Here is a 17,888-nt window from a genome sequence, read left to right on the forward strand (position 1 = left end):
CCCTACGATCGTGCCGAGAGAGCGGCTTGACTCTCTCGCTGCTCAAAACGAGCCGCTGGAACGCACCGTGAGCCATATAAAACGAAGAGCGTCGCTCGCGAGCAATTGTTGTTTCTGGCCCGGCTTCCACACCACTCCACTCTACTTCCAGTCTTTGCGCAGTCTTTCCGCCATACAAAAGCACTCAGAGCGCTGCCAGATCGCCGTGGCGCCCGCGATTCGCGCTCCTTCCGAGATTTAAAAAACGGAGCCAGAACAGAAGAAAAATGCATAAACAAATAATAATTAAAAGAAACGCGTGTTTTCTGTGTGTGTATGCCGTTTTTAACTCAATTTGCCGTTGATTACAAGCCGAGCTCACCCACACACACGCACTCGAGACTTTTCCGATAAAAAATGAGCGGATGCACGCAGCATTTACAGTTGAGTTTAAATGTGCCGTCTAATTAGACATGATTTAATTTCAAAGCGATTTGATAAAAACAAATTTGCGAATTGAAACGACGCCGCGTGTGTATTTTGTATGTACATGTGTATGTGCCTGTGTGTAATTCGCCATACTTCTTCAATTCAAAGAACAGACAGAAGAAGAACACAACAACAAGAGGGCAAGACATACTTGAAAAATATAAAAAAGCAACAACAACTATTGCTATCTCTTTTGTCGCTCTCTTTCTCCCGCTCCTTACTGATGATGTGCGCGTGTGTAAGCTTCGATTTGTTAGTGTGTATGGGTATGTATATAAGCGGGCGAACACTAAAAACCTATATATTACGCTCAATTTTCCCTATATTTTTTGCGCCTGCCAATAAGCGGTTCTTTGGTGGAGTTGCCACACCGCCGCGCCGATCGTGGAATTTTTAATTGGAATTGTGAAAGATTCGTTGCGTACACACACACTTATGTATAAGTGTATGTGAAGAACTGATAAGACTCAGAGAAAGCAGAAATAAAGAGACGCCGCTTATCAACGCTAGAAAAAAAGACCACAGAAATAAACGAACTAAATGGGTCGGCCACATTGTCGTGTATTGTTTTTGCACTATCGCTTAATAATTGAAATTAAAGAGGAGGCGAGGGAACAGAGAACGCAAAAATCCCACTATAATGAATCTGAGAATGGAAATGGAATTCATACTTCTGTTTTTAGTGGGTGGGGGTCCAGTGTTTCACATTGATTTTTTAGTATTTGTGACTAGATCCACACTCATTAATAACGGTAGTTCAATCATCATGCACGTGTTTTCTGGCTAGTTTTCGTTTCCTTTCCTCTGAAAAGAAAAGGGACAAACAGGTGGTGTTTAAAATAAAAAAGGTAATTAGTCAACGTCTCTCACGCACACATCGTCATTCGGACGGAAAAGAGCACCTGTTCGAGTGCCCAAAAGAGAGTAAAAGAGAGGGCGAAAGGAAGAGGAAGAGTGACTTCAAATTAATGCTAATTTAGACCATTTTCGGGCAAAGAAAAAGGCCCAGAAAATGATCCCCCCAAATTCAAAATTAATTGTAGTCAACTTGGGTAGAAGTGGGAAAATTGTTAGCCTAACAACAAAGGTTAAAAGTTCAACAACTGTTGCTCGCTGAGTCACAGTGTTCTCTATGTACAGTTGTGGTCGGAATAATAGTGTGTTCTTGAATATGATATTGAAGAAAATTAAAAACTCGGCAGTGCTATTTTGCAACACAAAGAATCAGAAACTATATAAAATTTCTGTTAACCTGATTAATGTAAATTCATTTTAAAAATGTTCCCCATCCCAACAGCAATTATATTATTTAGTTATTAGTTATTTTTAAAGAACTTAAATAAATAAAAATAAAGTGAAGCTATTGTTTTTAACTGTTCTTCTTAACAGGCTTAAATTGAAAATATTAAACAAAAATAAACTAAAGTAATTGTTATCCCAAACTCTCAAACTAAAACTTTTTACATATTTCCTTAAACATTTTTGGAAAAAAAAAACCCTGTTTTTTCAACTTTTTATTTTTTAATAAATTGCTTTTGGATTTGAAAGCTATCATTATAACTTTTCTTTCTGGAAATATTCACTGACCCTTTTTAATGTCACATTTTTGTTGAATAATGTTATATTCAAAACCATTGGTATGCCATTTTCTTAATTTTTTTTTTAATACAATTATTATATTCATACTTTTAGATCTCACACTACTATTATTACCACCGCAACTGTGTGTTTTTCTGTATTCTTGTAGTTCCGCCTCCCTAACTACCTTTGACTTATTATTCTCCGGTTTCTACCGGAACAAATTGCTGAAATACTAAATTCAAAGAAGACACTGCCTGTCGCATAGTTCAGATTAATACCTATGTATGTATATACACCCCCGACTTGACAAACAAATAATAATTTCCGCCGAATCATGTGGTTGCTGTCACTATATGTATCGGATTTTATCCAACTTTGTTCTTCGTTTCTTCTGCTCCGATCAGCAGAAATTCAAACTGCAACGACGCCACAATTCTTAAACAATTCTCAAAGACGACGATTCTGTCGGCTTTTCGTCAGAGAATAAATGGGTGAGAAGAGCGGGGGCTGATATATATATTATTGTATAAATCAGCAGAAAAACCAGCAAACAGCGGAGAAGCGAACAAAAAATAATAAACCTTAATTCGAAGCTTGGAGCTTGATTCATTCATATTACCCGGGGGATCAGAAAAGGGGGCGATTCGCGGGAAACAGGCGGAGACTGGTGACTGACCACCCAATTGAGCTATGAAAACCGATCAAACCGATGGCAATTGTTGCCAGGCACGAGAGCAATGACATGGCATGCAAAGGCACGGCACCAGGAAAACTAAACCCCAAACCAAACCCAATCACCAATCACAAAAATGCCACAGAAAGTCGTGCATTGGCAATAATCATCATCCGCGAAAGGAAAAAGCCAAAAAGCTGGGGAGGGATGCTCTTTTCTGACTCTATTTTGTCGGCGAACATGGATCTAGTGCACGGTGGTTCATGATTAAGTTCGTGACTAGATTTCATGCTCGTCTATTAAGTTGGGTCAGCACAACGAAGAGAGTTTTCCCCGGGGTGGCAGTTTTTCCCCCACTTCCCTTCCCCGACTGAGTGCCCAATTAGTAGACGCATTAATTATGGGAAATGTATATTTGCCTGATTGACCCGTGACCCACATAGAGTGGCACACGCCCCGCAGAAATAACTTCAAAATGAGGGCGTGTTACAAATAAAAATAAATAAAAAAAAAAAGAGTCAATGGCCTGCTGTCCCGCATGCTGTATATTGCTTACTCAAAAAGCAGTAGCCTTGCCGATTTGTGCGCCTTCACCTGCCAAATGGAATGGAGTAGTGTAGTGACTGCCAACAGTCGCAGAATGTGGAAAACCGAAACCCGTGACAGCCAACGGCCCACCAATTTATGGGTTGGTGACACGCGATTAAAAATCGAATTCAAAAGGCCCGTACAACCAGGAGACCAACCCGAGAGGCACAGAAACCCAGGGAACTGCAACTGCAATAGATTTCCGTGTGAAAAACTCAGCGAGGGTTGTTGTTGTTGTCGCTGCTGTGGCGCCTGCGGGTAAGTAACGGCTTTTTACCCGCCTTTTGTCACATGGTGAGAAAAAAAGAACCAAAATCTCACTTGGATAATGTCCTCTCAAAGTTAACATGCCATACAGTGACAAACTTAATTATTGGCACAGCAAGCATGTTAAACTTTGAGGCTATTTTTCTTCTTATAATATGCTGATATTAAAATAAAACAAAATATTTTTAGATAGAATCAAATCTTTTATAAATAATTTATTAAAAATAAAAAACCAAAGAATGGACCAAATTTGCCTGAACAAAATTATTGGCACACTTGGGTTTTAATTAACTATTTTATTAAAACTTTATCGATTTGCCCACTTTTTTTTTTAATTATCACATTTGCCTCTATAATCTTAATGGTATAATGATTAATTTTATAGCAAAAATTGTTTTAGTGCCTTAAAATAAAGGAAAAGTTGTTTGACTTTACAAGGTAAAAATAAAATCAACCGCATGTGTCCAAAAATTAAAATTTAATAAGCAGGATCAATGCAAATCGAAAGTAAACATTGGGGAAAGGATGCCCAGAAGCCATTTTTCCCATTCGGAGTCCTTTGCCGCATTTAAAGGACCCACGCAGTTGCAAAATGCAGGGCACACTGGCTAATCCATGGCTTTGAGAGGCCAGGAAAGCGTAAGGATCGTATAAAAGGACAATGTCAACCCCCAGATCTCCTCAACACGTATCGAAGTTGATGATAAGAAGGACTTTGGTAAGGATATTCACCCAACAGCCTTTTTTCAGGCCCTGCATGATGGTTTCTACAAACGAATTGAACCTAGAAAAAATCAATAGATTTTAAAAGTCAAAAACAACCTTTTAGTGCAGCGAAATTTATATCTGAGTATGCCAATCGATTTTTGGGTCCTTTCAACCTTCTCGTATGATTTAATAATCCTTTCCCCAAGCAAAGAGCTTATGTTAGAACCCTTTTCAAGCCGATGGATTTTTTCTAGGAGCAATTCATTTGTAGAAACCATCATGCAGGGCCTGAAAAAAGGCTGTTGGGTGAATATCCTTACCAAAGTCCTTCTTATCATCAACTTCGATACGTGTTGAGGAGATCTGGGGGTTGACATTGTCCTTTTATACGATCCTTACGCTTTCCTGGCCTCTCAAAGCCATGGATTAGCCAGTGTGCCCTGCATTTTGCAACTGCGTGGGTCCTTTAAATGCGGCAAAGGACTCCGAATGGGAAAAATGGCTTCTGGGCATCCTTTCCCCAATGTTTACTTTCGATTTGCATTGATCCTGCTTATTAAATTTTAATTTTTGGACACATGCGGTTGATTTTATTTTTACCTTGTAAAGTCAAACAACTTTTCCTTTATTTTTAAGGCACTAAAACAATTTTTGCTATAAAATTAATCATTATACCATTAAGATTATAGAGGCAAATGTGATAATAAAAAAAAAAAGTGGGCAAATCGATAAAGTTTTAATAAAATAATTAATTAAAACCAGTGTGCCAATAATTTTGTTCAGGCAAATTTGGTCCATTCTTTGGTTTTTTATTTTTAATAAATTATTTATAAAAGATAAATTAATGAAGTCACTTGTATTTAACAAAAAATTAATGATTCTATCTAAAAATATTTTGTTTTATTTTAATATCAGCATATTATAAGAAGAAAAATAGCCTCAAAGTTTAACATGCTTGCTGTGCCAATAATTAAGTTTGTCACTGTATACATAACCAGATTGGCATAGATTTACACAGCTGGAACTGATCGTTCAAGTGTCAAAACTTTTTTAACTTTTTAAAAAGCCAAACTAATCAGTTCCCAAATTTTATTTATTACATTTTTTAGACTAAGTAGAATTTGGCTCATTTGTTGATCAAAGTAAGTCCAGACAAATTTTGCTAAATATTTACTTTTAATTAATAGTATATGTATTTAGGTATTCTATAAAAAATAGTCTCAACTATAAATAAGTTGTCAAACTTTTTAAATTTTTCTTATCAAACACAATTTTACAAAAAGACGGACTTTCAACTTTAGAATTTAAGCATCCAATCGATGGGTTGATTGAATCCCTTGAGGTATTTATTTATTAGTTATATATGATTAGAATTTTGCCTTTTTAGATGTTCTTAACCAAAATAATTTGAATGCCTTTTAAAACCAGTCATTAAACTAAAATTTGTTTAAACGAATAGATAATTACTTTTAATATTTTTTTCTGTGCACGTTATTGCCAACGACAACAACGACCGACTGTTGCGTGGGCGTTTGAGTGTAACTGTAACACCTGCTGCCGCTATTAACACAACATTTCTCTGCTCTCCAATTTTAATTTCAGCCCGAAGGAATGAAGCCGGAACACCTTTCAACCCTGCGAGCCATTGTTATTATTATTGCTACTATGAGGCGGTGCTATGGCTACTCCTCCTACACGATCGCATTCGCATTTGCTTCACGCTCATTTAAATGCCAACGCACCGGGGGAAAAGAGAGGACGGCGATCTAACAAAACATTGGCTGCTCGGCTGCCTTATTTACATATTTTCTAAATGAATGTGGCTACGAGTTTGCAACCCCGGCGGTGGCAAAGCCAAGAAGCGCATTCAGTTGCAACGGCGGCAGCTGCTGGCTTTCCCTGCACTGGATTTCCACTTCCTCCCGGTCGAAGTAGCAGCAGCAGCAGCAACATCAACAATCAGGAACAGCAGCAACAGGGGCAGCAACAACAAGAAGCCGTCGTCAAACGCCGCAACTAATTGATATAATAGTTAAAATAACAAACTAACGAGAAAGAGGTTGTCGGTGAACGCGCTGCGCTGGTGAAGTGCAAAACCTTTCCAATTTGAAAATAGTTTTCCTGCTATGTGTGCTCGTTCCCACAAGCAGCAATACTACCAGTAGATGAAGCAGCAACATTGGCAGCAACTGCAACATTGGTTCAGAACAAGCAGAAAACAGCAAAGCCTGCACTTTGCCAAGAGGTGATTGGGAAAAGGGGCTGTAGCTGTAGCTGGAGTTGGAGCTGGAGCTGGAGAAGATGACAATGCAGCGATTAGAGCAATGCAGAACTTGAACTCTACAACTCGACGGCATCAACATCATCATCATCATCCTCTTCATTGGCGGCAGCTGGAAAAATGTTTGCCCCAATCCCCAGTCGAAGTGGCAGTCCCAATGCGCGGCATTTCCGTTCGGAAAAAAGAGGATGCAGCGGAGGCTGGATCGATTCGTTACTGGGGGGAAAAGTAGTAATCACATTTATTAAATCTAAATAAAATATCTGTAATGCACATCGTTTAGAAGGCGCTGTCTTTGATTTTATGGTTTGAGCAAAGGCATATATATCTGTTTTTATCTGAGAGGAAATAGAGTTAAGGGTAAATTTTCAGTTAGGTTTCAATAAAAAATAAATAACACCAATTCATAGATCGTTTAACGATTTCATGTTTTAGTTGGGTGGTTGATTTTAAGTCTACGGCTACGGATTTAATTTTGGATCTAAATAATGATATCAAATTAATAACAACATTTTATGAAAATGGTTAAAATGTGCGATTCTTTGATTTAAATGAATCTCGAGCGTCATTTAACATCGTGCGCAGCTGTTAGCCGCAACAGGGCCGCTGTGTGGAAGTCGGCAGCTTTACAACACTACCAATATCTAAAGATCATTCGATAACAAGTCCGAAAATTAAAGTTCGATAGGTAAATAATAAGTTAAAATAAGCTACCGATAATAAAAGTCAAAATTAATAGATAATTAAAAGACAAACATTTAAGGAGCTTATTACTTTCAAATGGGTTTTCTATACATATAGTTATGTGTTAAGTGGGCGAGTTTCGAAAAAGCTTTCTAGTAAAACCACCTTTTTGCAAAGCAATTGAGGGACCATTACTTAAGGTCAGAAACAATTAAATGTCAAAAATAAAATAATTTCGGCTCTTGCTTTATATTTTCAAAAAATCTTTTCCGTTGCTGAAGTGTAGTTAGCGGTGGAACTCTGGCACTTAGCAGCACGTTGTTATGACAGTCAGGACACATCTATTGCGCGCTAAAAATAAATAATTTTATATAAAATTGTGTTTGTTTACTTTTGTGTTTATCTATTTGATAACTAAATATCTTAATTAAGACATCGATAACTAGAATGAATACCAAAATGTCGATATATCGATGTAATATCGATGATAGCTGCATCCCTATATCCGTCCCTTCTCTTCTTCGTTTCCGGTGAGTGCGTGTGCTCCGCGTTTTTCACCGATTTTGCAAATATATAACATTTAATATTATATTTGTAGGCAGACGATTTAAACGGCGAATCCACCATGGTGCAAGGAGTACGTTAATAAATTCGGTGTGCAAATTTGCAAAAAAACAGCTGTTTGAGGCCATGTGAATTTGCGAATTTGCAAATGCCGGTTAGGTGCCACGACTTCTACTAATTTTGATTGACATGTTTGCAGACTCTGTACACTTATCCCGAGAACTTCCGCGCGTACAAGGCGCTCATTGCGGCCCAGTACTCCGGAGCCCAGGTGAAAGTGGCCGATAACTTCACATTCGGCGAGACCAACAAGTCGGATGAGTTCCTGAAGAAGTTCCCCGGTGGCAAGGTGAGTTTTTTTAGGTGCGGTCCTAATGCCATGTCATCTTTATTAATATCTTGTAGGTGCCCGCTTTCGAGACCGCCGAAGGCCAGTACTTGAGCGAATCCAATGCCATTGCCTATTTTCTGGCCAACGAGCAGCTGCGCGGTGGAAAGTGCCCCTTTGTCCAGGCCCAAGTTCAGCAGTGGATCTCCTTTGCCGACAACGAGATCGTGCCTGCATCGTGTGCCTGGGTCTTCCCACTGCTGGGCATTCTGCCGCAGCAGAAGAACAACACTGCCAAGCAGGAGGCCGAGGCTGTGCTGCAACAGCTCAACCAGAAGCTGCAGGACGCCACCTTCCTGGCCGGCGAGAGGATCACCTTGGCCGACATCGTGGTCTTCAGCAGCCTGCTGCATCTGTACGAGTACGTCCTGGAGCCCAGTGTACGCAGTGCCTACGGCAATGTGAACCGCTGGTTCGTCACCATCCTCAACCAGAAGCAGGTGCAGGCTGTCGTCAAGGACTACAAGCTGTGCGAAAAGGCTCTGGTGTTCGATCCTAAGAAGTACGCCGAGATCCAGGCCAAATCTGGCGCTGCCAAGCCCCAGCAGCAGAAGCAGGAGAAGAAGCCAAAGGAGAAGAAGGAACCGGCACCCAAGAAGGCTGCCGAGCCCGCCGAGGAGTTGGATGCCGCCGATGAGGCCCTGGCCCTGGAGCCCAAGTCTAAGGATCCCTTCGATGCTCTGCCCAAGGGCACCTTCAACTTTGATGACTTCAAGCGCGTGTACTCCAACGAGGAGGAGGCCAAGTCCATTCCCTACTTCTTCGAGAAGTTCGATGCCGAGAACTACTCGATCTGGATTGGCGAGTACAAGTACAACGAAGAGCTGTCCAAGGTGTTCATGTCGTGCAATCTCATCACCGGCATGTTCCAGCGTCTGGACAAGATGCGCAAGGCGGCCTTCGCATCTGTTTGCCTGTTCGGCGAGGACGGCAACAGCACCATCTCTGGAATCTGGGTGTGGCGCGGACAGGATCTGGCCTTCACCCTGTCGCCCGACTGGCAGATCGACTACGAGGTCTACGACTGGAAGAAGCTCGACGCCAAGAGCGAGGAGACCAAGAAGCTGGTCACCCAGTACTTCTCGTGGACCGGTGCCGATAAGGACGGTCGCAAGTTCAACCAGGGCAAGATCTTCAAGTAAAAAGCTCAGCTCAAAGCATCAGCACATATACAGAGCAACAACAGCAGAAGTAACAATAAAGTTTGAGATTTGATATGCACGAAGAGCAAGATGCCTATTTCTTAAGTTCCAACTGATAGTATCCTAAAGATATTCAATATCTGTCGTGCTGCCTCGAAGGTTTGGTATTGTGTGTTTTGCCTTCTGCATTTTGTAACTGGAGAATTTCTTTGTAACCGCCTCAGCATAATACACCATGATATTGTCAACGGAACAGCCGCCTGCAGCCAGAACATAATTTATAAAAAATAAAAGGTTTTCTATTAATAACACCATGTTATAAAATTTGTCGGGTTTATTTGGATGCTTTTGAAAGCTAAAGAGGGTTTGGTTATTGATTTCGAATTTTTTGACTTAACTCAACGTTTTAAGGCGATTCTTGAACAATAGAATTTTCAAAAATAGTATATTTGTGAATATTCAACCCAGGTACTAAATAAATAAATAACGTTATCTTAATTTGTCACTATTAACTATTTTTTCAGAAAATTTGAATAATCGAAAGATTTAATTGCGTTAAATGAATTTTAAAGAATGTAACTATTTATTTAGTATATTTAATTTATATTAACAAGCAACTGCTAGACAAAGGCATTTGTATGTAGTTCATTGCCAAATAATATCTAAACATTTAAGCAAAGTGATTTCAATGTTTTTTGGGCAATTTTATTGGCTTCTTTATCTCAATCCATCAATATCATCAATTATTGCTTACGATTACAAGGGGTTCTGACGGCGTAGAAGTATTTCGAAGAAGTTTAACCAATAAACTTGGTTTTAAAGGCAAACAGAAGCTCGTAGAGAATTTGAACAAGGAAATGCTAGACTTGTTATATAACGATGCACCACTGGAGTTTACTTCTTCACCACAACTGGGCCAACGTTGTCGCCGGTCAACTTGTTGTGCTCGCCATGGCTGCCATCGCAATAGGGCCACTGAAAAAGAGGGTAAGATTGGTTTAAGTTTTTTTTTATAACTGGGCTTTTAAATATTATGTTATTTATCTTGCGTAAATAATTTATTGAAGTGCTTCTTTTGAATACAAGCTTCAGATACAATTATTTGTATTCGTTATGCATTGAATTTATGTTTAGACTTAATATGTTTACAAATAGAAATCATGTTTATTCTCCTCTCAAATTAAAATTGAGCTCCATAATAATTTTTAATTTAGTATTAAAAGAAAAATTGTTGGATAAAAGGCACTACAAAATATGATGCTCTTCCAAATGATAATGAACTGTAACTTTTGATCATTAGGAATTATAAACTTACGTTCTTGGTCTTCCAGCACCGACAGAAGGCTGCCTTCTCCGCAATGTCCTCCACATCGATCATGTCCACCACCTTGGGCTCATGTTTCCGGATTTGGTTGTTGCATCGTCCGCTGTTTTTGGCCTGGCACTTGGCCTGTGCTGCCGGACAGAAGGCCAGATAGCCGGTGTAACCGATTCCCGCCACCACAACGGTGGGTGGGATCAGGGCTAGCCAGTCCTTGACTGAAAATTAAAATGCGATTAAAGCAGTGTATTTTAAGGCACTAAACTAGATCTTTTAGCCAATCAGCCGTAACCGGCACAAGGTCGTTTTCTATATAGAGATTAGGTTATAAACGCACTATGGGGTATGTATGTGTGTATATATGCGGCCAATGAAGCGTCTACGCATTATAGGTTTATCTAGTTCCATGTCACCTGGCAGATAAACTTGCTCCAATTATAAATTCTTAGCGAGCCCAACAAATGTTGCATAATAGCTGCAATTTCACTCTTACTCGAGTGGCTGGAAGTGCAGAAAATGCACTTTTACCTATAGTATTTAAAATAGATCACGCCATAAACAGTTTTCTGAAGATTTGGCATTAGATGCTGCTGTGTCATTATCGTGGGTTTTGGGTTTACATATTGGGGGCGCCCTTTTGTAGAAAAATCAAATTCCAACCATGACCACTACGGCTCTACGGCCACTTAATAAACTTACAGGAAAGCTTAAACCAACCACCGAGGCTGTCCGGAATTGGTAGATTTGACAGATAATTGGGTAAAGTGGATTTTACTAGCTGTGATATGGGCTCCATTTTAAAACCTTTTGTATTTAACTGGGTAATAAATAGCGAGTCTGAAAAACCTGTTTTTGTTGTTGCTATCGGTTGGAGGTGGCAACAAATCGATAACTGGGAGATATCGATATAGCCGTTTTGAAAGTTTTTCGATAGCTGCCGTACTTATATTTAAAAAAATTAAAATACTACCCGAATCCCACAGACTATATCCCAAGTGAACAGTAAAACCTGGGACTGCAATTTGTATCAGCACCTATTAAGCTGTCCATGTAATGAATCACAATTTTTGAGCGGGTGAATAAAGTTACTAAGCTATTTCTGAAAGCAAATACTATATACTGCAAGTCGGCCAGAAAAATACCAAAACACATTTGTGTCATCTCTAGCGGGCACTGCCATCGCTAGTCACTTTAACATTGATCAAATTGTTTGCAATTTTAATTGCAGTTTACTATGTCTGCTGGAGTACAAGAGCGCCTGCAACTGAGTCGTGTTCCGCTGGACACCTGGTCGAAGCGCGAGCAGCTCATCCTGGCGTCAGCTGTGTCCTGCAGCGGCGACCAAAACTGGATTACGGTGAGTCGCACGCTAAAGGCGGTTTGCGGCAATGGAAACGGTGGTGGTCACAACAGCAACAACAACAACCGACCGGCAGATTGGTTCTCCCAGAAGAATTGTGCCGTCCAGTATGGCAATCTTCTCGAGAGTGTGGAGGCCACCAAGCGCAAGAAACGCAGCAGTGAGAGCAGCGCCGGAGTCTCCTCGCCAGCCATCGTAGAAACACCCACGGAATTGCTGCTCCGCCGGCTGACAGAGGAACGCCAGGCTGAGATTAAGGCGCAGATGCGCCACGATCAGGAGACCTACCGCCGCATTCAGCACGAGATCGATTCCCTGCAATCGGATGCAGTCACAGAGCAGGAGCTGCAGGACATGTGGCTGGAGATCGAAAAGGATCAGGAGACGCGGCGTATCGAGGAGATGAAGCTGGAGAACCGTATGCGGGAGCGGGAGCAGCGCAAAAAGGACTTGGCGGGCAACTGGCGGAATAGCAGCCCGGCCGCAAGGCGATCTAACCAAGCCACGGACACCACCTCTGTGGACATGGACGTGGAGGATATCAATAGCAGTGGGAATGGCACCAAGCAGCAGGCGGCACCTTCTCCTCTTCTCACATCCCTGCTGAAATCGCCTACAGGCAATGCTCCTGCCACACCAACTACAGGAGCCGGAGTAACTGTATCAGGAACTGGCAGCGTGGCCAGGGCCACGGCACCCACCATTACATCCTTGCTGACCAGTGGCTCCAGTTCGACCGTTTCAAATCAGCCAGCCATCACGATGAAGAGTCCCACAGATGCTGCTTTCATGTCCCGACCTATTAGTGGACCTCCAGCCAGTGAGGCACTCGCGCCAAGTACGCCCACTCTGGAACGGAGTCCGTCGCAGGCGGCACCTACACTCTCCATGTTGCTGGAGAAGAACAAGGCGGCTGGTCGAGCCAACGATGGCGGAAGCTTATCTAAAACGGAGGGTTCAGAAGGCCAAGAGCAGACATTAGTAGATGAGACCACTTCAGCGAACACTGGGACAGCGGATTCAGACGAGGCCGATCCCAACGAAGACCAGTTGCTGGAGGTGTTTCCAAACATTGACGAAATAATCGATGACATCGACATAGATATGGCCGGTGTCATTGATGATGAGATCCTTAAAGATGTGGACGATGTGGTGGCTTCGCCTTCGAACAATAAAACTGAAGGCATTGACTTTGAGGACAAGTTGGATGCACTGAAGCGGGAACAAAGTAAAAGTTCACCAAGCAACGATAAACCGAAGTCCGTCGAATTAGTAATAGGCTCCAGTGATGACTCAAACGATAATATACCCTTGGCTGCTGTGGCTTCACAGGAGAGCAAAGATCGTGGTCAGTCGGGAGGTGAATCCACTCGGGGCACAGATGATGCGGAGTCGGAACCTTTGGCCAGCGAGGTGGCGGTGGAAGAGATAGGTGAGACCATCACAATTATCAGCACTTCCAGTGAGGACACTGCTGGATCGCCACCTTCAAAAGTTGATGAGGAAACGGGCACTAATTCTCTTTCAAAAAAGAGGAAGTCAAGGATGAGCAATCCGAACAAGAAATCAACTTGAAGAGCAAAGATAAAACAAGAGAAACCACAGTAGAACCAGAAACTATGGATAAGCAAGCCACTGCAGAAGCTCAAAGCAAACCCAACAAGGAGAATATAGAGAAACCTTCCACAATGGAGGAAAAGGTTGCCACTCCTTCAACACCTGCATCTGCTCCTGTTCCTGGATCCTTACACGATACCGATGAGGAGTCTTCTTCGTTAACCGACAGCAGCAAACAGGAGGACCAACCGAGAAGTGCAAAAGCCAAGCAGCCAACATCGAAATTGGCTCTAGATGATTCCAAATCGGATCTGGAGTTGAGTGGAACACCACAACCTCCCTCAGCACCAGCTCGCACTCCACTGTTACGTAAACTACCACATAGGGATCGGTCGGAAAGTCCAATGGTGGATGATGACGCCACTACTGCTAGCGATCACTCCACAGCCAGATCCACCCGTCGCAGATGCTCCTCCACACCCGTAATCGACAGCATACCCAACTCACCCGCCTCCAGCGAGCATACGGATGATCGGCGAGAGACGCGAGCCGCCTCAAAGAAGCTCTTTCTGTCCATTTATGCCATGCTGCAGGATAGTAAGCATGCAGCTCCCTTCAAGCGTCCCTTTCATGACGAGCACGCGCAGCGGCACGCGGATCTGTGCCTACGTCCCATGGATTTTCCCACGATTAAGCGAAACATCGACTCCGGATTTATTCGTAGTTTAAGCGAGCTGCACAGGGATGTCCTGCTAATGGCCCACAATGTTTTGGTGGCCTACAAGCCCCATACCAATCAGCATAAGACGGCGCGTTTATTCGTGCACGACTGTCAGGCGATCAAGGAGTTTTCACAAATACCGGACACGCAGGCTGTAGGAATCACAGCCACGCCGACGAACAATACTGGAAGCTCCCGGGCGGAGAAATCAAGTGGAAGCAAGGCCAGGAGTGGTTCGCGAAAGAGCCAAAGGCATCATTAGATTTAAGTTACTTTAACTTGATAAACTTAAAGGTGGGCCAAGCTATTCAGTTTTATAGATTAAATATGCCCTAAGAAGATTTCACACTGGAATAGATTCCCCTCACTGCAGCACAATTTAGGAGTTTTCATTATATTTTATCGATTAATACGATGTTTTTCTACTAGATAAAAACATTTTATTTTGGTACTTCTTAACTAACTCACAAACTATCATCAACAATAAACATCAATCGAAGAATATGAGATTCTGTAAGCGTCTAGATCTGGATGAGTGGCAGATGGAGCGTCGCTGGGGGCAGTAGAATTTCTTCAAGCACCTGGAGAGTCGCAGGTCGCATTGGCAGAGACGGGCGGCACAGGAATCGGGGCCACCGAATTCTCCATGGTCCACGGCACACAGCGGTTTGCCCCGATAGCATTTCCAAACGTAAGGCACAAAGTATTCCAGATAGGAGATGCAGTTGCTCAGGCCGTAGCACTTGTCGTGAAGACGACAACACCGATCGATGCCATCGGCGGGAACTCCGTGCCCACCGAATCCACAATAACAGCCGTAGCCCTTGTAGATTAACGGATCACAACCCGTGGAGCACTTGATCATGGAGTAAAGACGAGCTACATCCCTCTTCCCGCGATCTCCGTCTGGCTGGAGCTCTCGCTCCCGGTTGCTGTCATTGTTGAAGCTCCACTTCATGGAGTAGCCGAAGGGATCGTTAACCCTGGCAATGTACACATTTTCAACATTCACCAGGTCCTCCATTTCCGCCGGTTTTCCAGTGGTGGACGTTATAACGCGAATGTCCGTCACCCGGCCATCGAAATGGTGATTCTTAAAGTCCAGATTAATCTCGTCGTGGGGATATGAGTTCTGCCAACTGATCGGCGGCGGAGTGTCCCTGCGAATTAACTTAAAGCGTAAACATTAAGTTGCTTTTTTTATTGATGATATAATAAACATGAGTAACAAAAGAAATATTCAGGTAATTCAATTTAAAATATACGGTTAGCAACGTCTTATTAAATTTTGATTATTGAATTATATAGTTACAATTGTAAATCAATCGTTTTTCAAGTTTTCCAATATTTAACTAAACTGAATGTGAAACTAATAATCTCAAATTTGTAAAATTAATTTATTTAAAAAAAATGGTTTTAAAACCCGACAAAAATTAACTTCAAAATATTTTCAAACATGTGTTTCGGGTTAATGCTGTAATGTGAAGAACAATGGCAGCTGTTTCATTTTTTAATTTAGCAAAGCAGTAAAAAATATTGTACTTGAATAGTAATGATGCAGCTTTTTCTTAATTGATTTTTTTTATCAAATGCACAAGTTAACAAGTTAATTAAAACAGAAATATTCTAAGCCTTGACTCTAATCGATGAATTTTATTGCTTTGATATTGGCAGGTATAAAAATATTTGGGTCAAATGTTGACCTAAAATTTATTTCTTACTTACTTGTGGTTCTGCTCCAGCCAGGGAACTGGAGGCTTCAGCTCCCCAGTCCAACCCTCAAGGCCCATCTGTTGCCACTTCAGTTGGGGTGAGATAGCCAGACTGGTCTTCACGCTCGTTTCCGGCGGAATCGTCGTGGGTGAATCGATGGCCGTGGACAGCTGGCTGATATTGGGAAAGATTGGTTCCGCGAAATCGGATCGCTGCATTGTGAGCAGCTCAAAGTTATCCCCACCGCCGATCGATTTTCTGGGCATTTTGAAGACAAACGAGGGATTTGCACTGCGCATGCTCGCCCCGTACATTTCCGGTATTATGTGATTCACTAGCTCCGTGTCGTTGGTGACGCCTCTGAAGGCGTTCCTTATGTCGTCGATCACCGTGACATTTGCCACAACATTAGCCTGATAGTTCAGCCGCATGGCAAACACTACTAGCCCCATTATCCACAACATGTTCGAATCCAGGAACTGACGTTGAATTAGTTGGACACCACTCCGCACACCACCAATCCAAACCGCTCGCCTCGAGTGGCTATCGAAAATTGAAGCTGGCTTGGCTGGGGAAATGCGGTAGTTGGAGTTGGCTTGGCCGACAACGCCAAGTACACCGGTATAAATGGCTCAAAAGCGTGTTAATAGCAAAATAGCCGCTGAAAACGAACAGTAAGAGCAGCGAAAACAACAGCAATAACAATGACCAGGCAGACAATTTTGGCAGATTTGGTGCAAATACACAGAGAACAATTTTTGTTTATCATTCGAAGAACTTTTTTATAATTTAATTATTGATTTTGAAGTTAACTATTCTATTTTTTAATTTTTTCCTACTAAAATATAATTACTTATACCCGTTACTCGTAGAGTAAAAGGGTATATTGTATTCGTGCAAAAGTATGTAACAGGTAGAAGGAAGCGTTTCCGACCCTATAAAGTATATATATTCTTGTTCAGGATCACTAGCCGAGTCGATCTAGCCATGTCCGTCTGTCCGTCTGTCTGTCCGTCTGTCTGTCCGTCTGTCTGTCCGTCTGTCTGTCCGTCTGTCTGTCCGTCTGTCTGTCCGTATGAACGCTGAGATCTCGGAAACTATAAAAGCTAGAAGATTGGCATTTTGCATGTAGATTTTAGGAGTTCCTACGCAGCGCAAGTTTGTTTCAAAATGGTGCCACGCCCCCTCTGTCGCCCACAAGTTACAAGCTGTGGCCACAGTTTTGATGCTATTATGAAAATTTTAATTGATATTTATTTGTTTCGTCAATAAATATCGATTGGCCTAATAAAAGTTTGCCACGCCCACTCTAACGCCCAAAAACCCATTAAACGCTTAAGCCTGGCTAGCGCCTACATTTCCGCCTTTCATGGCCCGTAGCGCCATCTAACGGATGACTTTGGAACAGCTGGCCAAGGTGCTAATTCGAGCGGCGAAAAACATACAAGAAGGCATATTTATATTAAGTTGTTTAGCTGAGTAACGGGTATCTAATAGTCGAGGAACTCGACTATAGCGTTCTGTCTTGTTTTTTACTCAAAACAAGAAAACTACTTTGAATTATTTTAAAATTACTGCGAAAAATGTAAAAGAACAATATAATTCCTCAAGAGTTATAAATTATAAAAGGCTATCTAATTAAAAGTTAGGCAAATTTAAGATGTTCGTTGAATGACATTGAGCAAGTAAACACAATAATATAAACAAGAAATAATTTGCCAATATTAGTAATTTTAGTAATATTTTTTCCGAGTGGTCTATCCCCAAAAATAAAACAGTATATGTAGGTGGTAAGGGGCTGGTGGGTGGTCAATTGGTGGCACAAATTTGAAGCCACTTGATGCGTGGTCATTTACCCACATTTGAGCCAGA

General features: G+C 41.8%; 4 protein-coding genes and 1 long non-coding RNA gene across 5 annotated transcripts; 3 read left to right on the forward strand and 2 right to left on the reverse strand.

Annotated features, from left to right (window-relative positions):
• Window positions 1–129: 129 nt before the first annotated feature.
• On the forward strand, window positions 130–6,851 carry LOC108047841. Its single transcript, XR_001769456.2, has 2 exons — window positions 130–734; window positions 5,888–6,851. It is a non-coding gene; the product is annotated as an uncharacterized LOC108047841 (long non-coding RNA).
• A 907-nt stretch (window positions 6,852–7,758) lies between these two features.
• On the forward strand, window positions 7,759–9,658 carry LOC108047900 (elongation factor 1-gamma). The gene is made up of 4 exons (XM_017128315.2): window positions 7,759–7,780; window positions 7,849–7,887; window positions 8,014–8,163; window positions 8,220–9,658. Exons 2-4 carry the CDS (start codon window positions 7,876–7,878, stop codon window positions 9,342–9,344), a joined length of 1,287 nt encoding a protein of 428 aa, XP_016983804.1. The 5' UTR covers window positions 7,759–7,780; window positions 7,849–7,875; the 3' UTR covers window positions 9,345–9,658.
• Window positions 9,659–9,904: 246 nt separating this feature from the next.
• LOC108047902 (CDGSH iron-sulfur domain-containing protein 2 homolog) lies at window positions 9,905–11,538 on the reverse strand. Its single transcript, XM_017128316.1, has 3 exons — window positions 11,365–11,538; window positions 10,660–10,883; window positions 9,905–10,319 (listed from the first exon to the last, which is right to left on the reverse strand). The coding sequence occupies exons 1-3, from the start codon at window positions 11,459–11,461 to the stop codon at window positions 10,239–10,241; spliced, it is 402 nt and encodes a 133-aa protein (XP_016983805.1). The 5' UTR covers window positions 11,462–11,538; the 3' UTR covers window positions 9,905–10,238.
• Window positions 11,539–11,834: 296 nt separating this feature from the next.
• On the forward strand, window positions 11,835–14,810 carry LOC108047898 (bromodomain-containing protein 8). The gene is given in 2 exon segments (XM_017128313.2): window positions 11,835–13,547; window positions 13,550–14,810. Coding segments are annotated over 2 exon segments (2,664 nt in total). The 5' UTR covers window positions 11,835–11,899; the 3' UTR covers window positions 14,566–14,810.
• LOC108047899 lies at window positions 14,794–16,544 on the reverse strand. Its single transcript, XM_044459132.1, has 2 exons — window positions 16,029–16,544; window positions 14,794–15,463 (listed from the first exon to the last, which is right to left on the reverse strand). Exons 1-2 carry the CDS (start codon window positions 16,478–16,480, stop codon window positions 14,794–14,796), a joined length of 1,122 nt encoding a protein of 373 aa, XP_044315067.1. The 5' UTR covers window positions 16,481–16,544.
• Between the last annotated feature and the right edge of the window lie 1,344 nt (window positions 16,545–17,888).

The sequence above is a fragment of the Drosophila rhopaloa genome, unplaced genomic scaffold, assembly GCF_018152115.1.
Source record: "Drosophila rhopaloa isolate 14029-0021.01 unplaced genomic scaffold, ASM1815211v1 contig_178, whole genome shotgun sequence".
NCBI lineage: Eukaryota > Metazoa > Arthropoda > Insecta > Diptera > Drosophilidae > Drosophila > Drosophila rhopaloa.